This window comes from Podarcis liolepis, assembly GCF_965112155.1.
Source record: "Podarcis liolepis genome assembly, chromosome: Z".
Classification (NCBI taxonomy): domain Eukaryota; kingdom Metazoa; phylum Chordata; class Lepidosauria; order Squamata; family Lacertidae; genus Podarcis; species Podarcis liolepis.
This window is the reverse complement of record NC_139570.1, coordinates 556,343-572,776: the sequence shown is the minus strand read 5'-3', so window position 1 is coordinate 572,776 and position 16,434 is coordinate 556,343. Positions and strand designations below refer to the sequence as shown.

Here is a 16,434-nt window from a genome sequence, read left to right as displayed (position 1 = left end):
AAAGGAAGCAGCTGATTGGTAAGCGATAAGGGAAAGAGATAAGGGACGTGATAAAGGAGGCTGCCAGGGAGGGGGGATCCTCAGGATTTTTACATTGGGTCACCTCAAATTTACCATCAGATCACGTAACATGTCCATGGCTACAGCGTGCACCAAAAAAACACGCACCCAGTTTTGTGGGGCCGCAATGGTGCAAAAACGTGGTTACAAAGCACAGATCCACATGGATTCTCAGGATTTTTGCAATGGGCTACCCCAAACTCACCATCAAATCACATGTCTGTGGCCATTGCATGAACCACAAAACTCATACATCCACTGTTTCGTTCAGAATTTTTTTTCTTGTTTTCCTCCTCTAAAAACTAGGTGTGTCTTATGGTCAGGTGCGTCTTATGGAGCGAAAAATACGGCAACTTGGCCCTCCAGCTGTTTTGGGACTACAACACCCATAGTCCCCAGCTCACAGGACCAGTGGTCAGGGATGATGGGAATTGTCCCAAACCAGCTGGAGGGCCAAGTTTGGTCACCACTGCATGGCCCAACTTGGCCCTCCAGCTGTTTTGGGACTACAACCCACATCATCCCCACTTCACAGGAGCACTGGTGAGGGATGATGGGAATTGTAGTCCCAAACATAGGAGTTTGCCTATGCCTGCTCTAAGATGCTACTGGACCATTTTTTAGTTTATGTGCCCTGACTGAAGCTTGCGGTTTCCCGTTTCCGCAGCCTGCCCTCAGATGCCCTCGACGGTTGCTCCAGCGGCGCCAGCCCCTCCATTGACTCACTGGCCAAAAGTGCCGCCTCTGGCGCCGCAGCAGAATCGCCTGCTGCGCGATCCGAACCTGCTTCCCCATTCATCTTGATGGAAGACCTTTCCCCCAAGTGACTCACCCTGCCGTCTGCCTGGATGTCCGCCTGTGCCATCCTTTTGCTATACCCGCCTACGGAGAAACCGGCGGCATAAAATCCCCAAGGGCATCCGGATTAGGAGTGCCGAGTGCGAAACACCCACGTCAACCCTCCTCGGCAACGTCTCCAGGCGATTTTAATCCTCCTTTTAATGGACGCGTCAGGCCCTGGTGCTGCCTGGCTTGCCGGTTTCCCTTTTAATTCTTTTGCCAACGTCTGCTCGGTTTTCCTTTTAACTACAAATTATTTTGCGAACATATCCTTGGATCGGGACTTTCCTTTCAAAGAAATGACACCCACATTTCCTCCGAATTCCCGGAAAAGCATCCAATTTATATTCGCATTAAAAATGTCGGTGGGAATCCGGTCACCGTCACAATCCCTTGTTCCAAAGGTAAGAATGGAGCTGAAATAAATGAGTTTATTCTAGGTCAGGCCTAGTCAAACTCGGCCTTCCAGCTGTTTGGGGACTACAATTCCCATCATCGCTGACCACTGGTCCCGTTACCTAGGGAGGATGGGTATTGTATTCCCCAAACAGCTGGAGGGCCAAGTTGGGCCACGCCTGATCTAGAGCAGTGGTGGCCCAACTTTGCCCCATCTGCTATTTTGGGACCACAATTCCCATCACCCTGACCACTGGTCCCGTTAGCTATGGATGATGGGTGTTGTAGGCCAAAACATCTGGAGGGCCAGAGTTTGCCTGTTTCTAGAGATGAATGCTGGTGGAAACTGAGAAGTACACTTAAGTATGGGAAATGTCATTCGGTTTGGGGTGCAAGAAATGATCTATTCCAGGCTTCCTCAACCTCAGCCCTCTAGATGTTTTGAGACTACAAATCCCATCTTCCCTGACCACTGGTCCTGCTAGCTAGGGATCATGGGAGTTGTAGGCCAAAAACATCTGGAGGGCCGAGGTTGAGGAAGTCTGATTTATTCCTCACAAGATCCAATTGGGCTTAATTTCCAAAAAAAGGGGGGGGGGAAGATGCAACCCATTTGTAATCTACTGTGTCATGCTATTTATTATTTATAATTCTGTAAAATAATAACAAAAGTCTGGTGATTTATTAGAGTATTTTTTTATGATTGAAGCCCTTTCCCCATGTCCTGCGAGCACTGGCTGGTCTGTATTGATAGGCAACTTTGTCTGCTGGATTTGTGCGATTCCGGTTCCAAATGTTTCTTGTCTTCCGGATTTGGAAAACTTTAATTTCCTTCCTTCCTTCCAAGAAATAGTGCGGAATTTGAAGCGTGATTGTGCTTGTCTGGCTCGGAAAAAGGGCGAAAAGGGACATTTGGCTTTCCCCTTCCTGGAATTTTCCTTTGGAAAGCGTTGGTTTGGAATCGGAGTTGGGCCTCTTATTACCTGTATTCCGGTTTTTGCCTGGGAGAGAGAGAGTTTCCTCGCCTCCAATAAATGTGCATATTGTAAAATGTCACCCAGGGGTATCTTTATTTTTTTAAATGACTATTTTATCCACATTCACACAAAAACTTCGACCCAGAACAAACTTAGTTGGTCTTTAAGGGGCTACTGGACCGATTTTTTATATATATTTCAATTTTATCCACGTGTGAATTGTATTTGTGTAGATAAACTGTGCTGTTTTGGCTGGCCTCCCAGCTGCTGCTAAATAATAAAGAAATCTGATTTAAATCCAACAAATTCGATCTTTTATTATCATCATCATCATTTTTTAAAAATAATAATTTTATTTTATAATAATTATAAAATTAGTAATATGGTATTAATTTAATATTAATGTTATTAATATAATTTATAATAATTTTATTTTAGAATTATTAAGTTTTCCCTGACATCTCCAGGGGGAAAGACACACGTGAAGCCCATGAGAACAGCTGCCAGTCAGTGTTGACAACACTAAGCTAAACGAAGGGCTGACTCATATCAAGAGGGTTTCCTATAGTCTCAGCAATACAAGACCTATTACACAGGATGTTATCTACAGCTTAGAAAATTTATATTATATAACAATTTTATAATTATTTTATTTTATTATGATTAATAATAATTTTAAAATATAAGTTGTCAATCCGTGCACTTACTGGCTGCTGTTTGACCTGGTACTGGAACTTCAGAACCGTAGCAGTGAAGTTTTCAAACCTCAATTCAGGAAAGGCTCGATACCTTTGGATAGATCAGGCATAGGCAAACTCCAGCCCTCCAGCTCTTTGGGAACTACAACTCCCATCATCCCCAGCTAACAAGACCAGTGGTCAGGGATGAGGGGAATTGTAGTCCCAAACATCTGGAGGGCTGGAGTTTGCCTATGCCTGGGATAGATCATTCTTGCTTAGCCTCGGTTCCTTGTTCTTCAAAATGGGAATACTTGAGACTTATGTGGGCAATCCCAGGTAAGCTCAGAGCATTTGAAAGCACTGCATGACCACATGACAGGGTGGATAAAAATCAGTGATTTTTTAAAAAACAACAACCCCAAAATCAGATTTTTTTGGATTTAAATCAGATTTTTAAAATAAAATGCTTCCGGAGAGAAAATTTTTCTAAAGATGGTTTCCAATTTAAGTGTCATTCTAGTCTTAAGGGCAGCTGTGTCCAGCATTGCCAAAGGCTTCACAATAATGTCCATGGATCAGAGTGGATAAAAATCAATTATTATTTTTTTAAAAAAAGATTATTAATTTTTAGAGCTTCTTTTTACAATTTTACCCCAGAGTTGCTGAGCTTTTTTTAAGGATGTTTTTAGCGTGTTTCCCCACACTTTGTAACTCTCCCCACTAGCACCCATGCTTGAGAATACAGTAGTGATAGAATCAATGAATAGGTTTCCATTGGCAAACCCTCTTCTCAATTGGTAGACCAAGTTACAAGATGTAGTTGTCATGGGAAACGGAAGGAGCTATCCCCTACTACAGGCATGGCCCAACTTGGCCCTCCAGCTGTTACAGTTCTCATCAACCCTGATCACTGGTCCTGTTAACTAGGAATGATGGGCGTCGTAGTCCCAAAAGAGCTGGAGGGCCATGCCTGCGCCTGCTATGCATGACCTGCCCTGAAGTGCAGATACAGCAGTACCTCAGCTTACCTAACCCTCTGGTTGCGTAAACTTCGGGATACGTAAGCAACAAACCTGGAAGTATTTCACCGGGTTTTGCCGCATGCACAGAAGCACTCTACTGCACCGCACGCATGCGCAGAACAGGCACCTCCTGTTGCAAAAACCTCAGGAACCGGCCACTATATTAGTTTTAAAAAATAAAAAAATCTGTGTCGCCAATTTGGCAGTCAACAATTCATCTGGTGTAGTTGTATGGTTGCAAAAGCTTGTCCTCTTTTCTCCTTTTGTAAAAAGGGTGTCAGGGGTCAGCAACTTTTTCCAGCCGTGAGCTGGTCCACTGTCCCTCAGACCTTGTGGGGGGCTGGACTATTGGGGGGGGGAATGAATGAATTCCTATGCCCCACAAATCACCCAGAGGTGCATTTTCAACAAAAGGACACATTCTACTCAGGTCAAAACACGCTGATTCCCGGACTGTCCATAGGCTGGATCCTGAGGCGACTGGGCAGAGCCTTAGTTTGCCTACCCATGCTCTGGGCAAAACCCCCCCCCCCCCCGTTTTCCTAAACTGGAGTCTCCAAAAATAAACGGAAAAATACGGCAGCTTCCACCATCGGGCAAGCGGCTTTCAATTCCGCCATCCAGGCATTTTTATCTGTATTTAAATTTGCAATACTTACAGGCAAATGAACACTGCAGATAGAACTGCCGGCTCCTATGGCGGTCAGACACAGAAGTTGACATGAATTTAAAAACATGCAATTTAAAAAGTAAGCACAAATGAGATTTTTGCATGGTAGACGTAGGTAGAAAAGCTTCTTTCGATTCCTCTTCCTTCAACCATTTCATCAGTCAAAAAGCACCTCCGAGCGCATGAGTCTTTCTGGTGGAAATGGAGTTAAAACTTTGCTTTTAAAAAAAGAGAGAGAGAGAGAGAGAGCGATGCAAATCGCCAGATGATTTTTGCACCCAAATGGAGGTCAGAGGCCCACGTTCAGGATGCGGATTTAAAAGGCAGTAAAAAAATAGGAGAAAAAAGATGGACATCCAATTGTATTATCGCTCATGTTTTCAGGATGACCATAGTGATGAGACCTGCAAGAATCAGAAGAAAAAAGCCAGTTATTTCGGCTTAACTTGAGAAATAACCCACACGAAGAGTTTTGTTAGGTGGGGCGCACGCGCATGAAAGCTTGTTCACTGGGAGCACGTTTGTGAATATTTGTGAAACGTGGTTTACATACACAACTCATCTTACATACACAACTCATCTCTCTACAAATGCCGAAATGTCAGAGAGCTCAAATTTACTTTCAGTTGCAATCAGTTAAATCACTAGTCAGTAAGACTTGATTTAAATCTTTTTTTTTCCCTTACAGAAAGGTTCGGCCTTGCTGGCATCCTCCTAATATTGACAAGCAGAGGAAGGTTTCCTTTTTGGAATCGTAAATTTTCAGAGTAGTTTTTACAGTTCTATCAAAAATGACTGATTTGGTTCTACTATAAGAAATACATTGACAGATAAGGATGAAATGATGGTGAGGTTTAATAAGTTGACTGTTTCCATTTGGACAGCTTTTCTGCTGTACTTGATTGGAAAGAGAGAAAAAAATTGTAGTCTCAAAACATTTGGAGGGCTGAGGTTGAGGAAGCCTGCTTTGGACTATAATGTAACCTAAACAGAAAACTATAGAAAGATTCTTCCTCCAAAAGCATTTTATTTCCAAAATCCGATTTAAATAAAAAAATCCTATTTTTAAAAACTTGCTTTTAAAAAACATTGATCCACCCTGGTTGCAATTTGCTGACATGGCCCTCACGCAGTGACTCAATTATAGGGTTGTTTTTTACGTTTCTTTACACATTTTCATTTTTACACTCGGCCCCAAATCCTATTTCGAAATGACAACAAAAAGATGCGTACCTAATACGTAAGCCGCTACTAACTTTTGATTCACACTTAAGTGGAGGTAGAGAGGCACAAGGGAACCCCCTTCTCCCAGTGTGGGAAGCATGAGAGCCACAATGCACACGATTCCGAGGAACACAGTGAGCAAACTCGGCCCCGATGAGGCAATTCTGTTTTCTGGAAAAAGAAAAAGGCATTTGACACTATGGAAAGGGGCAATTTCTTTCCTTTCCTTTCCTTTCTCCCCCCCCCCCCTTATTGAATTTAGTAAATAACAAAACATTTTTAAAAAATCTTTAATATGTTGCAAAGTAAATACATCAAAACAAAAACCATACATAAAGAATAATATCCAATAAAACAGAAAGAAAAATAAAAAGAAAAAATGCAAAGAAAAGAAGAATAAAGTATCATATTTCATTACAATAAACACTGTTTTACAAAATAATAATAGACTTCCATCACTCTCACAGCACTTCCTTTCACCTTTCATATTTTATCTGTATTTCAGTATTATTTTCATCTGCATATATAAATGTGTATATATGTATATTTCCCCTTTTCCATTCACCAGGTCATTCTAGACACAGCCAATTTTTTACATTTGAACCTTGTCTTTCTAAGTAGTCATTCAAGCAATTCCATTCCTCCTGGACTGTATTCATTGGCTTTAGTCTTATTATATCCGCCCATTTGGCCAGTTCCAAATATTCACATAATTTATATAGCCACTCCTCTTTGGTCAGTACCTGGTTACCCTTCCAGTACTTAGCCACTAGAATTCTTGCCGCTGATGTTGCATACAGAAAAAATTGAGTTTTTTCTTTTAGAATATCACTGTTCAATATTCCCAAAAGATATGTTTCTGGTCTTTTACTTTGTGAAGTTCTTAGTAACTTTTTTATTCATTCATGGATCATGTCCCAGAACTTTCTGATCTCTGAACATAGATTGGAACCTTCTACATATGGTAGAAGGTTCCAATCTGCTTTGTGCATCTCCCAACACTAAGCGATCTGTTCATTTTAGCCAATCTCTCCAGTGCTTAAATACCACCTATGGAGTATTTTCAGGTAATTTTCTCTTATTAAATAACATGCTGTAAAATTTATATTTTTTGCCCACAGTTTTTTGAATGGTATAACATAGGCATGTTCAACAGGTAAATCTGAAAGCATCTGAAGGCAGCCCTGTTTAGGGAAGTTTTTAATATTTAATGCTGTATTGTTTTTAACACTTGATAGACTGGGGAAACTTAGCCAGATGGGTGGGGTATAAATTAATCATCATCATCATCACTGGCTCCCCCCAAAGAAGCTTAAGAACTTTGGCTTCCCTAAAAAAAGCTAAACAAAGCTAAACAGACCTGAACTGGGGTAGATCACTGCTAGTTTTTAACTTTGTGAGTAGATCACAGTCTTGGCCACCCTAACAAAAAGTACAAATGAGATCCACTTCATTCCTAAACATTTCATTTCACCAAAAATTCTTGCTTTTATTGACATTGGGCTTCCCGTCAAATCCACCCAGCCAGAATGGCTAGGACTTCAGAGATCGGCAACCTTTTTCAGCACTGGCCCTCAGACCTTGTGGGGGGCTGGACTAGTTGGGGGGGGGGATGAACGAATTCCTATGCCCCACAAATCACCCAGAGATGCATTTTCAATAAAAGGACACATTCTACTCATGTCAAAACACGATTCCCGGATGGTCCGCCGACTGGATTGAGAAAGCGATTGGGCTGGATCCGGCTCCCGGACCTTAGTTTGCCTACCCATGGGCTAGGTTCGACCTCCAATGGGGGAAAACAGTGTTCCTCTGAATACCAATTGCCAAAAACCACCAGCGGGGAGAGGGATACTCAGGTTCAGCTTTTGAGCTTCCCATTAGGTGCAGGGGCCAGCAAATTTTTTTTGCTGCAGGCTTGTCCACTGTTCCTCAGACTTTGGGGCGGGCCGGAGAACCAGCACCAGGGAGGGTGGGGGCTGGAAGAAGAGGCGAGGTGGGCAAGTAGTCCTCCTCCCCATCCCCCACGCTTACCCTCCCAGGGGCTGCTGCTGCTTCTCATGGATAGCAGGGCAGCAGGGGAAAGATGAGCGGTGCAAAAGGGCTGGCTCCAGAGAGGGATTGCTGAAAATGGTGCTCAGCCAGCTCCCTTCCTCACCTAGGCAGGGCAGGGAGAAGCCAGGAGGTAAGACTTGATTTAAAACACACACACACACACACACACACACACACACTACAGAAAAGTTCATCCTCTTCATATTGACAAGCAGTGGAAGGTTTCCTTTTTTTCCGAATCATAAAATCCTTTTTTTCATTACAGAAAGGTTCAACCTTGCTGGCATCCTCTTCATATTGACAGGGTTAAGCTTGTAAGGTGACTTGATGTTACACCGTAATCATACTATCCAAGAAGTAATTGCAGTGATAAATAATACGTAATGGGAATGAGAACTTAAAAGGACTCTCAAGGTGACAAGTGCTGGTGGAGGGGAGTCAAATGGGTGTGCTCCTCCATCTTTTCTTTCTTTCTCACCTTTTTACTGTCTTTGGTTTTGGGGGGTGAAGTGTGTGTACCTGTTTGTTTGTTTGTTTGTAAATATTCTCAAACAAAACATTAAAAAGTCAAATGGGTGTGATCCTTTCTTTCTTTCTGACCCTTTCCCTTTACTCTTTTTGGTTTTGGGGGTTAAGTGCAGGCTTCCTCAGCCTTGGCCCTTCCAAATGTTTTGAGACTATCAATCCCATCATCCCTGACCACTGGTCCTGCTAGCTAGGGGTGATGAGAGTTGTAGGCCAAAAACATCTGGAGGGCTGAGGTGGAGGAAGCCTACTTTAAAGGTGAAAACCAGCCCCTGAAACCTGACCCTGTGCTCCACTGGGAGCCAGTGCAGCTGGCACAGCGGTGGGTGGACTTGGTCCCGCAGCGGGGACACTGCAAGGAACCTCGCCGAGGCGTTCTCTGCCCGCTGGGGTTTCTGGGTGAGCTTTGAGGGCGACCCTGCGTAGAGCGAGTTAAAATAATCAAGCCTGGAGGTTACTGTTGCATGGGTCACTGTGGCCAGGTCAGGACAAGGGAGGTAAGGGACCAGCTGCTTAATACGGCAGATATGGGGAAATGCCTCCATATTGTCTGCTTGTAAATATGCTTAAATAAATAAGAAATAAGAAAGGACAACTGGAAATTATTTATGCGTGAAACAACAGCAGCAAAGATTCTATTAGCCCCAGCTCGGAAGAAGGAAGAAAGCCAAGAAAGAACAACGGCAAGAGAAAGTCATGGAATACGCAGAATTAGCAAAATGAACAGATAAATTACATGAGAGGGACAACAAAGACTTTAAAAGAGAATGGGAACCATTTATGATATATATGAAGAGACAACAAGGAGAGTTGGACTCATTGGCAGGGTTTGAGTAAACATTCACAAATGCATATAACAAGGGTAGGCAACCTAAGGCCCGGGGCCCAGATGCAGCCCAATGGCCTTCTCAATCCGGTGGACTGGGACTAGGAATCGGCATGTTTTGACATGAGTAGAATGTGCCCTTTTATTTAAAATGCATCTCTGGGTTATTTGTGGGGCATAGGAATTCGTTCATCCCCCCCTTCCCCCCAAAAAATCTAGTCCAGCCCCCCACAAGGTCTGAGGGACAGTGGACCAGCCCGCCATGAAAAAAACTTGCCAGCCCCTGCCATGGGTAGGCAAACTACAGCCCAGGGGCCGGATCTGGCCCAATTGCCTTCTGGCGGTCCGGGAACCAGAGTGTTTTTACATGAGTAGAATGTGCCCTTTTATTTAAAATGCATCTCTGGCCCCCTGCTGAAAGTTTGCTGACCCCTGGTAATTACCACTTAATACAGTGGTACCTCTGGTTAAGAACTTAATTTGTTCTGGAGGTCCATTCTTAACCTGAAACTGTTCTTAACCTGAGGTGCCACTTTAGCTAATGGAGCCTCCTGCTGCCGCTGCACGGTTTCTCTTCTCATCCTGAAGCAAAGTTCTCAATCCAAGGTACTATTTCTGGGTTGGCGGAGTCTGTAACCCAAAGCGTATGTAACCCAAGGTACCACTGTAGTAGTAGTAATAATAGTAATAATAATAAATAGAGAAAGAGGCAGGTCTATAGCTCCAAAAAGCAATGGTGTTCCAACCATCCAACTACCTGGCTGGCACAAAGCCTGCTCGAAAAAGACGCTCTCTGCCAGATGCGCCGTGATCCTCTTCTCCTCCTCTTCCTTCGGGTCTTTCGCTGCTGGAAGCAGAGTGGCGATGACCTCTTTCCTCCCCAGTGCTTTCCTCTGGCTCTGCTCGGAGACCTGGAGCCGAAACTTGTCGATCACGCCATAGTGGCAAGGTCGGACATCTCTGTGACGGATCACGCTGTAATGGGAGGAGGACATGAATGGCCACATTTCCTTTTTTAACGCGTTATTGCTCATTTTTTTGTTTTAATATAATGTTTATTAAATTTTCTTTTTTATTTTATAACAGGCATCCCCAACCTGTGGCTCCCCAGATGTTTTGGCCTACAGCTCACATGATCCCTAGCTAACAGGACCAGTGGCCAGGGATGATGGGAATTGCAGTCCAAAACATCTGGAGGGCCAAAGGTTGGGGATGCCTGCTTTATAACAAACAACCAAATAAAATTTCTTCATCACATATATCTTTGCTCAAATTGAGCTTTGACTTTCTCCCGTTTTCCTCCCTGACTACCATATGCAATCACTTTTATCTCCGCATTTCTAAATCACCCTATTTACCTTATCTCAGGCTTCCTCAATCTCGGCCCTCCAGATGTTTTGAGACTACAATTCCCATCATCCCTGACCACTGGGGTCCTGCTAGCTAGGGATCATGGGAGTTGTAGGCCAAAAAACATATGAAGGGCCAAGGTTGAGGAAGCCTGTCATCTCCATACTAAATAGACTTACTTCTAATATTTATAAACAGCTCATTATTTATATATGCACAACAAGTCGTCATAATAATTTCTATTAGTACCTTGGTTTGTGAACAACCTAGCTTATGAGAGTTTTGAATGCCAATCGATTCAAACCCAGACGTGCACGTCCCGGTTTGCGAACCTTTTCCGGGTTACAACCCGTGGTTTTTTATTACAAACAATTTTTTTGGTTGGCGAACACATTTTTTGGGACAATGTCCCGTTTTTGGAGGCCCCATTGGCAAAAGCGTGCCTTGGGTTACGACCTGTTTCAGTTTACGAAGGGACCTCTGGAACGGATGATGGTCATAAACCAGGCATAGGCAACCTAGGCCCTCCAGCTGTTTTGGGACTACAACTCCCATGATGCCTAACTCACAGGATGAGTGGTCAGGGATGATGAGAATTGTAGTCCCAAAGCAGCTGGAGTGCCAAGGTTGCCTATGCCTGTCGTAAACTAAGGTACCACTGTAAAGCTATCTGTGATCACAAAAGATGCATACAGTTTCACAAACCTATGACTACCCATCCTCTCCGTGTTTTTTCCCTTTCTCATAAGCGTGTTGTATCATTTTATTTCTGTGATGTTTTATAAAAACTTTCTTTCCTAGATCAAGATTGTATTCCTTTATACCATGGGTAGGCAAACTAAGACCCAGGGGCTGGATCCGGCCCAATCGCCTTCTCAATCTGGCCCACGGACTGTCCAGGAATCAGCGTGTTTTTACATGAGTGGAATGCATCTCTAGGTTGTTTGTGGGGAATAGGAATTCATTCATCCCCCCCCCATCTAGTCCGGCCCCCCACAAGGTCCGAGGGACAGTGGATCAGTCCCCTGCTGACCACGTCCACCCAGTGCTATGCCAGCCACACTGGTCCCCGGAGCACAGGGTCAGGTCCTGTCGGACTAATTGCAGTCGTTCACAGTTGCCCACAGGTTGACCATACCCATTGAGTTCTACTACCCTTTGGGGAAAAACCCTGCCCCACCCTCCCACTATCTATCAGGGTCTGGTGAATGATGATAATAATAATAATAATAATAATAATAATAATAATAATAATAATAATAATAACAACAACAACAACAACTTTTATTTGTATCCTGCCCTCCCCGTCCGAACCTGGGCTCAGGGAGGCTAACACCAAATAGGTAACACTGGTATAAAATCAAGCAATAACGAAATTACCTCCTGAAAACAAGTCAGAATCAAATTCAAATCCAATTAGATGCCTTTCCGCAGGATTAGGGTTGGGAACAGTAAACGCTCGTCAGGCCCAACTGTTTGTGCTGCTCTTATATGGGCCTGTGAGAACGCTGGGAGGCCTCTTTCATACTAGACTTCGGTTTCTGTGTATCTGAAGAAGGGCACATGCCCACATAAAGCTTAGACCCAGAACAAACTGAGTTGGTCTCTAAGGTGCCACTGGACAATTTTTTTATTTCCCCACCGTGAGATGTCTTGATGAGGGTGGACTTTACATCTAATAAATTAACGAATGGTCTCTGGAAGGCAGCTTAGTGGTTGCTATTCATTACAAAGCAACAAACCAAAAACCAGCTTTTTACTCACATGTCAACACAGCACTGAGGCTTCACCGCGCCCGCTGCATCGACCACAACATATTTATTTGGGGTTGTGCAAAGAACTGAAAGAAAAGAAAAGGGGCCGTCATCCGATGTCAGCCAATCGCAAGGAAAACTGGCACAGAAGCGAAGCTCAACATCGGGAACAACCGAACTCCAGCCCTCCAACTGTTTTGGGATTATAATTCCCACCATCCCTGACCGCTGGTTCTGTTAGCTAGGGGTTATGGGAGTTGTTGTCCCAAAACAGCTGGAAGGCCAAGTTGGGCCATGCCTTATCCGGACTCCCAAGTTCTTGTAACCCACCCACGGACCTTCAGGCAAAAGGCAGGTCAGAAAGCAAATAAAAGGAAGTCCCTCCTCCCCAAGCAAACCCTTAAATAGAATTGTACCTGAGACGCACCTTTGAATTTTAAGGCAAATTCATAGGGGTTATAGAGAGTCAACACCTGTTTATGGGTTGACTGGTCGTCCGCATAAAATATAAGCTCCGTGGGGAATAGGAAGACAGGAAGGTTTCCTTCCACTAACTCTGGCTGCCTTTTTTGCTGCTGCATTGGCCCCGAGTCGTCCTCGCCACTGCGCCTTCTGCTCGCCCGACGGCTTTGTCTCCCCACACGTCTCGTCACAGCAATTTAGGAATCCGAAAGCATTATGGCAAACCTATAGGCAAACTTATAAAAACACAAGACAGCATCAAACATTAAGAAACTTCCTGAAACAGGGCTGCCTTCAGATGCCTTTTCAAAGTCAGATAGTTGTTTATTTCTTTGACATCTGATGGGAGGGCGTTCCACAGGGCGGGCGCCACCACCGAAAAGGCCCTCTGCCTGGTTCCCTGTAACCTCACTTCTCGCAGCAAGGGAACCACCACTCTGGCAGGTAGGGTCTCATCTATCTACCTATCTACCTATCATCTATCTATCATCTATTTATCCATCTTATATCTAACAGTCAATCATCTATCTATCTACCTATCTATCTATGCCAGTGTCGGATTTAAGGCCCTCGGGCTTTCAAGGTCCACACAGTCACTTTGAATTGTGCCCGGAAACGTTCTGGGAGCCTATGCAGGTCTTTCAGGGTTATGCAGTCTCTGCAGTCCCAGTCTCCAGTCTGGCTGCCGCATTCTGGATTAGTTGTAGTTTCCGGGTCATCTTCAAAGGCAGCCCCACATAGAGCGCATGGCAATAGTCCAAGCGGGAGATAACCAGAGCATGTTCCGCTCTGGGCAGAGAGGGTCTCATCCCGCATACCAGATGAAGCAGCCCTGGACACAGAACGGACCTGCACCTCCATGGGTCCAAAATGACCCCCAGGCTACGCAGCTGGTCCTTCAGGGGCACAGTTGCCCCATTCAAGACTAGGGAGTCCCCCACACCGACTCGACCCCTGTCCCCCAAGAACAGTACCTCTGTCTTTTCAGGATTCAACCAAAATCTGTTAGCTGCCATACATCCTCCAACCGCCTCCAGGCACTCACACAGGACCTTCACTAGTTCTGATTTAAAAGAGAGGTAGAGCTGGGTATCATCCACATATTGATGGACGCCCAGCCCAAACAGCTGGAGGGCCAACTTGGGCCATGCCTGAGCTAGAGCAGTGGTGGCCAAACTGCGCCCTTCAGCTGTTTTGGGACTACAATTTCCACCATCCCTGACCACTGGTCCTGTTAGCTAGGGGTCATGGGAATTGTAGGCCAAAAGCTTTTATGCATCTATGAGATTCCACAGCAGCTATTCACAACACCCATGCCAATTAATCCTGAAAATTGCAAGCCTGCCACATTTCCGAATCACGTCTTTGTTATCGGAAAAAGCAGGGGTGGCCAACTCCCGAGAGACTCATACAATTCAAAACTGGCAAAACTTGAACTAGCCCAGATGACAGCGTCAATTAGAATGCAATCAAAACAAGAATTAGTGGGATGGGAATTGTAGTCTCAAAACGTCTGGAGGGCCAAGGTTGAGGAAGCCTGGCCAAGGAGCTTAACGAAGCACGTTCCTCCAGATGTGTTTCAGGCACACCAAGCAGCGAAGAGAAATCCAAAGAAATGAATGGGAGACAAACCGAACAGAATATTGGAGGAGGATAGAGGAGAATAGAGGAGGAGACATGATTCTGGCCCTCTCCAATCTAGCTTGCACCCTTGACAAAACGCTGCCAAGTCACATTAGTGTTTACAGCGGCAGGGGTATCTTGTCCCGATTGGCCGGAACAGCAGACAAAAAATGAGCGGGGGGGGGGGGGACACAAGCAGAGTCCAACCTTCGGATCCATACATGCTCTCTCTGAGGATACGGCCCCTGCTGCTGCTGAAGCCCCCTAAGCGGCCAACCCTGGTATTCTTTTTAACAGAGCTACCAGACCCCTTGCACTGCCAGCAGGCATGGCCAAACTTAGCCAGTAGGCAAGGATAATGGGAGTTGCAGTCCGCAAACAGCTGGAGGGCCGAGTTGGGCCATGCCTTAAATTTGGCCCTACAACTCTTTTGGGGACTGCAACTCCCATCATCACTAGCCAACAGGACCAGTGGTCAGGGATGATGGAAATTGTTGTCCAGGACAGTAGAACAAGGACACCGCTGCTGTTCTCTCTTGCAACAGACTTCACCCCTTTCTTGGCCCTCCAGCTGTTTTTTGGATTCCAAATCCCATCATCCCTAGAACCAGTGGCCAGGGATGATGGGCACTGTAGTCTCCAAACAGCTACGGCGGTCATCTCTGACGCAACTCTGCCAAAGGCACGACGACGACCCCCCCTCAAAACAGCCAGGCCCTCCTCGCCCTCAGCGATGGTCATCTACTTTTTCGAGAGCCATTTCCCCCAGGCCAGAGACCCCCGATCGCCCCCTCCCCGCCGAGGGGCGGGGGCGCGCGAGCGCTCAGGCTGAGGCGAGCCGCCGCCCCACCGGAGCCGCAGAGGAGCGCAGCGCAGCCCCTTCCCCTCAAGCCCGAAGAGGCCCGCTTTTGTTTCGGGCTCGGGTCGCCTCGCAGCTGTTTGGGGACTACAACTCCCATCATCCCCAGCTACCAGTAGCCAGCGGTGAGAGATGATGGGAGTTGTAGTCCCCAAACAGGCCCCTCGCCGGGAATGAGATCCCCGAGGACCCTCCTGGGCGACGACGGACCCTCGCTCCCTGCCCTCACTCACCCCTCGGACCCGCCTCCGCCTCCGGGTTCTTTCGGTCACCAGCCGCCGCCGCCGAGGAAGCGCCGCCTCTTCGCCTCTCTCCCTCGCCTCAGCGGACGGGCCCGCCCATTTCCCCGCCCCTCCGCGTCACCAGGCGCTAGGGCTGCCGGGAACGTGAAGTGGAAAGCGGGAAAAGGGCGACAGAGGCGCGAGAGGCGGCGCTTTTTCTCGACGTCCGTGGGAGGCAGGGGTGGTGGTGGGAGCTTCTCCTACGCGTGCGCAGAGAGGCGGGCTCCTCGGACCCGCCCCTCGTCGCTTGCTGCTCACGGAACCAGTGATCAGGGACGATGGGCATTGTAGTCCCCGAACAGCTGGAGGACCCGCTTCCCTCAGGGCTGCCACCATTCCACCCTAATCCGTTATCGGAACGAATTGCTGGTGTTGCCGTTTGTAAACTGCAATGCCCATCACCCCGACCGCTGTGAGCTAGGGATGATGGGAGTTGTAGTCCGAAAACAGCTGGAGGGCCTCGCCAGGTTCAACATGCTGCCATCTGCCGTATTGCAGGGCAGATTCGCTGGTAATCCATAATACACAGAAGGAGTCTGCCCCTGCGGCTTGATGGAGGTAGAAACTGTCTCTCATGTCTTGTTACGCTCGGCATTTATCACCCCTGCTATACAAAAATCTCCAAATGGGTCCGAACTTCAATGTCTAAAACTCCTGGTAGAGAACAAGGATCCAGAGATCACGCTCAGGGTGGACAAATTCTGTGCGACTGCCATAAAACTTAGGGAACAAGCTGTGCTACCAAAATGATTAAGCTCTTAAATGACAAATTTAGGTTATATTTTAGTGAAATGTTGTTGTTGTTGTTGTTTCTTCTACCCCACCCATCT

The 16,434-nt window shown here is 46.1% G+C and overlaps 2 protein-coding genes and 1 long non-coding RNA gene across 13 annotated transcripts in view; 1 reads left to right on the top strand and 2 right to left on the bottom strand.

Moving 5' to 3' along the window:
- PABIR2 (PABIR family member 2) overlaps positions 1-8,496 on the top strand; it is a 39,355-nt gene extending 30,859 nt beyond the window's left edge. For 3 of the 11 annotated variants that reach the window (XR_014521746.1, XR_014521747.1, XR_014521748.1), the window contains exons 10-11: positions 728-1,304; positions 5,334-5,717. Coding sequence is in view for 5 of the 11 variants with exons in the window: in XM_083486565.1 (XP_083342691.1) it covers positions 728-887 (160 nt within the window). In the remaining 6 variants the exon portion in view is untranslated. Of the gene's footprint in view, positions 1-727; positions 1,888-5,333; positions 5,718-8,189 lie in introns of those variants that run through there. The other 8 variants (XM_083486564.1, XM_083486568.1, XM_083486565.1 and 5 more) reach the window with 6 other exon arrangements.
- LOC310698930 lies at positions 1,909-15,549 on the bottom strand. The gene is made up of 2 exons (XR_014521833.1): positions 14,903-15,549; positions 1,909-3,113 (listed from the first exon to the last, which is right to left on the bottom strand). It is a non-coding gene; the product is annotated as an uncharacterized lncRNA (long non-coding RNA).
- MOSPD1 (motile sperm domain containing 1) lies at positions 4,556-15,747 on the bottom strand. The gene is made up of 6 exons (XM_083486625.1): positions 15,557-15,747; positions 12,807-13,077; positions 12,390-12,465; positions 10,033-10,250; positions 5,879-6,040; positions 4,556-5,049 (listed from the first exon to the last, which is right to left on the bottom strand). The coding sequence occupies exons 2-6, from the start codon at positions 12,958-12,960 to the stop codon at positions 5,018-5,020; spliced, it is 642 nt and encodes a 213-aa protein (XP_083342751.1). The 5' UTR covers positions 12,961-13,077; positions 15,557-15,747; the 3' UTR covers positions 4,556-5,017.
- Positions 15,748-16,434: the final 687 nt, after the last annotated feature.

Excerpts from the sequence above, each read along its gene's own strand:
- MOSPD1 (XM_083486625.1), bottom strand. The coding sequence starts at position 12,960 with ATGCAGCAGCAAAAAAGGCAGCCAGAGTTAGTGGAAGGAAACCTTCCT. Across the intron at positions 12,466-12,806 it reads ATTTGCCTTAAAATTCAAAG|TTCTTTGCACAACCCCAAAT; the intron begins GTGCGTCTCAGG and ends CTTTTCTTTCAG. Across the intron at positions 5,050-5,878 it reads AGTAGCGGCTTACGTATTAG|GTCTCATCACTATGGTCATC; the intron begins GTACGCATCTTT and ends TGATTCTTGCAG.